An 8,479-nucleotide genomic window follows, 5' to 3' on the forward strand; every position below is an offset into this window, starting at 1 on the left:
CATCGTTGGATAGAGAATTAAAAACTCCATTCAGTCGTAACAACGTGAGTGAGGAAATTCGAGTAGTTTTCACCCAGAAAGCGAAATTTGAATATCAGACTCTTAGGCGCGAGATTATGCCAAAATTCCATATTTTCCGTCCCGTTTTTGCTCATATCTCGGAGGCAAAATGAGCAAGAACGCTCATTTGGACCTCATTCCAGAGAGAACTAAGTGGCCTTTTTAGAAAGTGAACCAGCGATAAAGAAAAGTTGGCAGCTTTCTCAAAAAAGTCTTGATTTCAAGAAGTTCTAGATTTGCGTGTTTTTTGACTAGATGACGCTGCTTTTTTCGAAGTTTCTCAAGAATCATTTGAGTCACAGAATTCGTTTTGGCATCGTTGGATAGAGTTTTGATCCAGAATGCGAAAATTTGAATATCATACATTGAATTTAGCAGCTTTTACAAATAATTTTTGGCTAGAATTTGGAGCCACTTTTTCTTTTGAGGCTCAACGTATTTTTCCCCATCATTATAATTTTTTATATGGCCGCAATCTTCGTTATTTTCACTTCGAAATTCACTGATTATCAAAATTTTCTGATTAAATTGCCCAGAATGACTTTCTTCAATGAAACTCTTTCACTTTCAAACTTTCAAAAAATATGTCGTTTTTGGGTGACGAGCGGAAGACTTTTACAGTTGCAACTGATCCAAAGTACCGTCAAATAAATATGTTGATTTAAGACTATTTCAATCTGCATTTCATACGTTCGCGCTTACATGTTTCTACACAAAAAAAATCGCTTTAGTTTTAGGCTAAACAAAGATAAATATCCTCAAAAAATGATTAGTGAAACTGAACAAATAGAAGGATTGAAAATGGCCAAACTGACTAGGTAAAAGACCGATTTTTCCAATACGTTCTATATCCTCCTCTGATTTGCGCACATCCTGTATTGAAGATAATTAAATCAGCGTTACAACACATTTTTACATCAAAAGTGCCAATAGTTTTACAAAATCAAAAGCGACTAACAAATTCACCATATTACAGGCAATTGCGTATTTCGCAAACTTCTACTAAAAATTACTATGCTCATTAGTTACCTGCACTGATGATTCAGAAACCGTCTGGTGATTTGTTGCGGTATTTCTTCGTTCCTCAAATACGACAATGTTTTCAGCAATGACTGGCCGGCAGTGGTGCAAACGGCGATAAAAGGCTCCAATTGTTTAAAAAACTCCACCCATTCCAATTGGTCGTGAGTGCAGGTTCCACCACAACTTGCCGGCGCTTGATCTTTGCTCAGATATTGTTTCAAACTCGACTCTTCAGTTAATAGTATGGCCTGAAACAAGGCAAAACTCCACATTAATGATGAAAAATCGGATGAACTTTACCAAAACCTCGTAACCCAGAATTTTGTTGCATACTTCATCATTTGCATATACCGGTTTTAATAGCACATTTTATCAATATTATTATTATGTAAATTGCTTCAGGTACCGTCTGGTGAAATGGAAGTTCTATTTAAATTTAATGATTTGCCATAAGAGATTAAACTGGGACGAAAACCAGATGACATATTCGTAAATACCTATAACTTGGTGGATTTTATAAGATCGTTTGCAGYAAAAATTRTATTAATTGGAAACAAACGCAATGCTTACGTTACGTGCATGTTTCTTTTCATTGTACTGGTTTCTTTGAAAAAACAAACTTTATGCTAATACTAATAAACTGAAATATCCAGTAAATTTTTRATAAATTATAAAAAYATTGTTTTAMAWGAATTGAACTTGTGCACTACATRCATTAAGAGCATTTTCCAAACYACATCGACATAAAAAAAAAAACGCYCCAGAATAGTTGAGAGCACAAGCATAACGTGGATAAATAAATAACATAAAATAATTTATAGRTCTGAACGTWCCATAAAATAGCAARAACTRCTTAATTATAAATAAAAAATAAAAYTTCTTTCCGGACGTGCTCGATGGTAATTTGAWCAAACGTTTATCTGGTATTTGCGRCAMGCGGTCCCACATTTTTYTTCTCATTAATTTKGGGTCTAAACCCGCTCGTCTAATGRACTATATTATTTAAAACCTCTTACTTARCCTAGGTTTTTTACATATTTKTATGCAAAATGTGCTTTTAGTAAACTTTTCAAACACATTTCAACTAGTTCTTATTGTTGCCAATTTATTGACTTGYTGGCAAAAYGGAGAAGCGTAATTCAAACAAATAAAATAGTAAATGAAAATAATTTTTAATTTATCAATGTAGCTCCAAGGTAGAAATCATCTAAAACGATTACCCTCAGCGAATCAAGTAAAGCTCTACTTTCAACATGCCTTCCGCAGCAAAAACTGTTACTCTTCGCGCATAAAATACCAAAACTATTGCGAACACTAACATTGAACTATTTATTATTGTCCAATTAATCGTCTCAATGAAATTCTTAGGCTTTCAGCGTGTAATCTAATTAGCAGTCTTGCTGATTTCTCTTTTATTATAAATTTCACACATGAATGTTTTATAAGGTATTTATTACGTGGGGCCTTAAGGCCATTTTCTTCACTTCCTTTTAAGTATTTTTCTGCTCGATTGTTTAAATGTTCTAATGATGCTTGTGCCAGTAATTTATAACTGATGACCCCTGTTTTATTACTTGCGGCAATTACTTTCGTCGAGTTGTGTTTTTTGAAAAAATATTCTTTGAGTTTGCTTTAAAGAATATTTGGATTTGCACTTGAAAATTCTAATTCATGAAGAAAATTCGATTTAGCGAGCTCTTTCACACTGCTCGAATATAATGCAAATATTTTTTGTTCCAATAAATTGTATTTTTACATATGTTATCTTCAATTTATTACCTTGCTTTGTTGCTAATACAAACAATTTCTCATGTCTTAAGTTCGAAAATATTTACATAAGTAATAAAAGAAACAGTTCCAATTATTAATTTAGTAGTAGCATAAAATTCCGTGTAAAAGCCATAAAACTCTTTGAAGTGGAATGCAATGACCGTACAAATATTTGTGAAAAAAATTTTTTTTCGAACTTGAGATAAAAGCCGAAGTTCAACGCTGAAGCGTGTGTGGAAAAGGTCTCATTTTTATAGACAGTAAGGCAGACTGTAAAGCAAAGAATACATGTTATGTTTTTATAAGGTTAAATTGTTAATCGGCTTTGTTATTATATTTGATTAAAGGTTTCTAGTTTATGGTGCTAAACGCAACAATTAATTACAATTAAAAATATTATAGATGAAAAATATTTGTAATTTTGATTAAATGAAACTAGAAAAAAAGAAAATTCTTTCCTTCGGGATGGTGCTGCTCGTTTCCCCGAATTTGATACTAAACTGCCAGTAACGAATTTTCAGTCAGCAAATCAAGTAGGAGCTTTGCCTCGGTTTAAATTATTTCTTTCTAGTAATTTTATTACACGTATTTGGATAAATTTTCTTCAATTTGTCGTTTACCAAGCATTCTAGTTGTATTTAAACGTTTTTCAAATGGTGAAACCGTGTTGTCAATAGAAGAAGAGCTAAAATAAGTGAGTAGAAATTCGGAAAAAAAGTATCAAAGTTAATGATAATTAAATATAAAATGTTGCCTAGACAGTTTTTACTTAATTCAAGAATGTGCGCCTATGGGTAACTAATGAAGAAATTGAAGAGGAGAAAACCGCGAATAATTTTATTGCGATTAATTTTTTACCTTGTGTAGACTTATCCAGCATCTGGAATTATCGATGTTTGTTGGTCTCTAAAACCCGGAAATTCTCAGGTTTACTGGTTCAATTCACTCAAAAATAGTGCCCGCATTGTCTCTAACTTTTATAACAATTTAAGTGACTACTATAAAAGGGATTTGATGATTCGAACCGTATGGGCCCGGCTTTGCCGGATATGTCAGTCTGAATGGAAGTGAAGTAACTGCCGTGAATTTTAATTTACGTCTGTTAGATGCGGTTATTTTGTCTTTCGTAATCCTGCTGCAATGTAAACAGTGCTTTGATGCCACTCTCCGGCATTTTAAATACGATTGAATATTTTGAAACGATTTTTCCTTAATTAATGGTACCTACCTCAACTTGACTAGCTAGAGTTCGAACTCCTTTGTCGCTCTTAACACCCGGTGTCCAAATTAGAAATCGATTGACTTTGATGCAGTTTCCAAGCAGGCAGACCGATTTGTCCAAAACTTCGATCATTTTGTAGTCTGCCTCATTTTCAGCCAGCAAAAGAACTGTGAAACCTTTTTCTCGGGCTTCAACCCTGCAAACATTTATACACATTTAAATACATTTTTCAACTAGGATGAGAATACCAAATAATCACAAGCTTCTCTTTTAACATTTATACATTTCCTTCTCTGGTGATCTCTTTTAGTTTTAATTCATTTAACTCAGAATTTTGAGGCACTTGCAGATTTTTGTAACAATTAAACGTGAGGCAAGTCTCACATCCATTAAAACGATATATCTATATAAATATACAAAATATGTTTGTTTCGATACAATAAATAAATGAAGCCATATTTTTTCCTTTTTGCTTAAAAACACTAAATGCTTAAATCTTCGACCTCAAAAATAAATAGAAAAAAAATGGTTGTTGCAGTACAGTACAGTTCAATAAATAAGGAAATAAGACAGTCTCTGGAAAAAAGTTCGAGACATTCAACAAAAATGGCTGAATTTGAAGAACAAAACTATCTATTTTGATGCATTTTTTCCAGTTCTATTTCGCTTCTACATTCATTTGAGGAGGCTAATGAATCAAAATAAACTGCAGTAAATATCGTCCAGGCTTTGGAAAAGTGTTATCCATATCCAAATAAAAATATCTGGAAAAACTGCTCAACTTTTAAATCGCGAGCCCCAAAAAGTACATATTAAAATAAATTAAAGGAACACATTTATAAATCCTTGTTACTGAGCAATTACCATTACAATTTCAGTTTCCTTACTTTTAAATTTTTTACTTCTTGAAACTAAATACAACTGATGAAGTTACTTGAATTCTTCTTCCCGATTTTATAGACAATTTAAACACGAAGTTTTAGTTCAAAAACATACGTTTCTAAGCACTGAGCGCTGCGCGCTTCCGACCTCCTGATTTTGATCTAAACGAATCTAATTTGTTCTCAAAATTGGTTTTTTTACGAAAAGTATAACCCGATTGTGATAAAATTAAAAGTAAAATATTTGATTAAAAGATAAATAAAGCTTTGATCATGTGCTTTCAAAAGACATAAAATTCAGTGTGGATTTAACACATTCCGTTAAACTGTTATAAAGTAAAACCTTGTTGTTGCCTAACAGCAGCTGTTCATCTAAGGATTCATATCACTGAAGTAAAATTTTATAACAGCCATGTATTGTCTGAACTAATTTAAGCAACTTCTCACGGTCAAAACAAAGCTTGTTATTACGCTGAAAAAACTGGTTAAATATCGCAAAATGATTTAACACTTTCAGCACTTAATAAGCAACCAAATAGTCTGGCTTTGCAAGGACGCCTGTTAAATACCCAAATATAAGACGGAACCAAAAAAAGTGGCAGAAAAAAATATAATGGAGCTTGAAGAAACATGTTCTCATCATAGTATCTGAAGAAGTGGAACTTACGTGGGTATGGAAGTATAATATAAAAGCAACTTGGCGATTTCATATTTGTTTAAAGCTGCCCTGGAAATGCATTCTGCGTAGCACAGAATTATCGGTCTGCCATCAGTATCTGCAGTGCCTGAAACAAAAAAAAAATGCTATTGAAATTCCAAACACCATCATGCATTTTTCTGCTTTAAACCCAAAAACCTTTAAAGTATGTAAGCTCAGATTTATCTGTAATTGATTAGACAGCATTTTCAATTAGCATAATTTCATCCAGTGCCTGGGTATATTCAATAAATACTACATTATCTATTGGTTGAAGGTTGAATGAACGAGCCTTGTTACTTTACATCTGACGGCATCTGTGCAGGTTCTTTAATTAGAAAATATTCCACAATTGATTAGTTCGTTGATAAACTGTTTTGTGTAGGAGATTCACTTGTTTCGAAGTTCCGAACGGCCCACAGGTACCTCTAACTAACCGCTACTAACTCAAGTCCTTAAATAAATGCAAATAAGTGTATTGGTGGAAGATTTTTATGCATTCGGTAGTTTCAATCATATTTTTTTGCCATATGAACTGAGGAATATTTTGATAAGATTAGGTAGTTGCCTGAAATATTTCCAAAGTCAAAGATTAATTAATACACCAACCCTATAAAGAACTTAGATAACGACAAACACCTAGGTCGATTAATCAAGTGTTAATTAAAGACCTGATGCAAATATTGGCACAATGAGAAATTATCCTCTTTTATTACACCTGACAGATTAATATAAAAAGTTAATTTGCATGAAGATGTCTTTATAAATTATCGTTTCTCGGCCGCTACTTGTGATAATTAGCTCTGCGAAACACAATGGCTTATTAGCCAACGTTACCTATTTCAATAGAATTTAATTGACCATAAATCAATCGCCATTCTAAGATAGGAACAGCACATTGGTAAATGAAATTTCTGAAACATCGGCTGACTGAGATACTCGAAAAATTAGATAATATTTGACTTGAAACTGGTCAATCGTGGCAAATGATGTCTTCCTGATGTTTCGCAAGCTCAATCGGCCTGCGTCTTCAGAGGTGTTTCACTCTAAAGCTTGCGCTGACCGATCATCGACACATCCAACGAAGAAATGATTCGTTTAATTTAAATTGATGTGCATATTATTAATTTTCTCCCAGTAATTCACATCTCAAACATTATTTGAAGCTTCGTTTGTTCGAAAATAAATTTTCAATTATTAATGAGCGGAATCGTGTGAGTTGGTTATTTATGATTCGATTAGTGAATCTAAACAAAATATGAAATACTCTCCAAATAATAACCTTATTTATAGTCCTTTATTCCGTTCAAGGCAGTGATTAATACAGTTTCTTCAATTATTAAATAAAAAATGCATTAACTTAAAATATAAACATCCTCACAGCATTCTGTTTTATAAATATGAAAAATAATTCAATTCAGAGTGGCAGAAAGTTCAATTCAGAGCCGACATTCAGTGGCAAGAAACGGTCTAATTGACAAAATCTTCTATATAAATTACTTTAGATTGTAGTCTGGTGCGACACATTTTAATTTACTCGTCTCTATGTGACTTGTTTCTATTCGATTTTCTTTCAACTGGAAAAATCTGAATGCCTGCCTGCATTTCTTCATCTGGTCTGCTGCATTCAGCTAAATTCGTTTAGGAAACTATAAATTTATTATTTAATTACGAACTTCTTACTTGAATCTTGGGTTAGTAGCGCTCACGATATTAATTAGGTTAGTTGAAGTACAGATAACAAGAGTAACCTTGCAGTTTTTAATGGGGGTCATAAAGTCAAGCGGAAATAGTTTGTAACTGCAAGTGTGTAGATAAATTTTGTAATAAATCGAGACTATTTTCAGTTTTTAAATGCCAACTAGTTGGCTGTCGACAGTAATGAAATTATTTTGAAATACATGGGGAAATTCTTGGTAAAACTTGATGAAGGTTGGCTTAGTAGAAAAAGTGAATTTTGCCTTTGAATTGCTGCGCGTCGTTGAAATGCATTGGAAATGATTTGTAGATCATATGTAAAACCGAAGTTTAAATTTTACGTCAGCAAAAGTTAGTTTTGTAAAAAATGTAATAATTGCATTTTACCGCATAAGATGATGAATCGAGCGTGGAAAGAGAGATATTTCTCCAAATCATGTGAGAGTACAAAAACATTTGTCAATTTCACTCAACCTTAAAAAAACTTTTGATAGGCATTCAAATAGTATCTATATTTTTAATCAGCAAGTACAACTTTAATAATAAGGCCATTTCAGGCTATAAGTTGGTTTCGTTTCAACATTGCCTCTTTGCCAATAAATTTACATTTTTTCACAAATTTGTTCACGTTTTATTAAAAGCTGATGATGGTGATTCCAAATCGCAAATAGCAAATATTTAAGATTATTATTTAACCCGCAGTCTTTAGTTTTTTTCAATGCATACATGTCTTTTTTTTTAATTAATCAACCAATACTCATCAATATCAATAAACAGCTTAATTTTTTTAAATTTTAGAGATGATTAACAAACATTTAATTTCTAACTATTTTATCAATAATTCCTTTCTTCAGGTCGCATGAAGTTGAAGCTTGAAAACCTTGATAATATTTCTGATAATTTCAAATTTCTTGGTGATCTACATGATTTTCAAGTTGAAACTGATCAATATTAATATTCATAGTTTCTTACTAAATAAGGTTAAGAAGAATCAAAAATTAAACACGAACTATTATTGATGATCTAAAAGTGAAAGTAAGATACCTATCTGTAAATGCGTGTACGAACGACTCGATGTGATGATTTTCCAGAAATTGCGACTTTTTTCATTGTAACTAAGTTTTCTAT

At 32.3% G+C, this 8,479-nt stretch overlaps 1 protein-coding gene across 3 annotated transcripts in view; it reads right to left on the reverse strand.

The window, feature by feature from the left end:
- The window catches only part of LOC109537128 (puratrophin-1), a gene marked incomplete at its 5' end in the record, with an annotated part of 73,879 nt that overhangs the window by 22,597 nt on the left and 42,803 nt on the right, over positions 1 to 8,479 (reverse strand). For all 3 annotated transcript variants that reach the window (XM_048665620.1, XM_048665619.1, XM_048665617.1), the window contains 3 exon segments: positions 1,090 to 1,331; positions 4,082 to 4,271; positions 5,624 to 5,741. In XM_048665620.1, coding sequence (XP_048521577.1) covers positions 1,090 to 1,331; positions 4,082 to 4,271; positions 5,624 to 5,741 — 550 coding nt within the window.

This window comes from Dendroctonus ponderosae, unplaced genomic scaffold, assembly GCF_020466585.1.
Source record: "Dendroctonus ponderosae isolate FM_Combo_2020 unplaced genomic scaffold, Dpon_F_20191213v2 Dpon_F_20191213_4, whole genome shotgun sequence".
NCBI classification, from domain to species: Eukaryota; Metazoa; Arthropoda; class Insecta; order Coleoptera; family Curculionidae; genus Dendroctonus; species Dendroctonus ponderosae.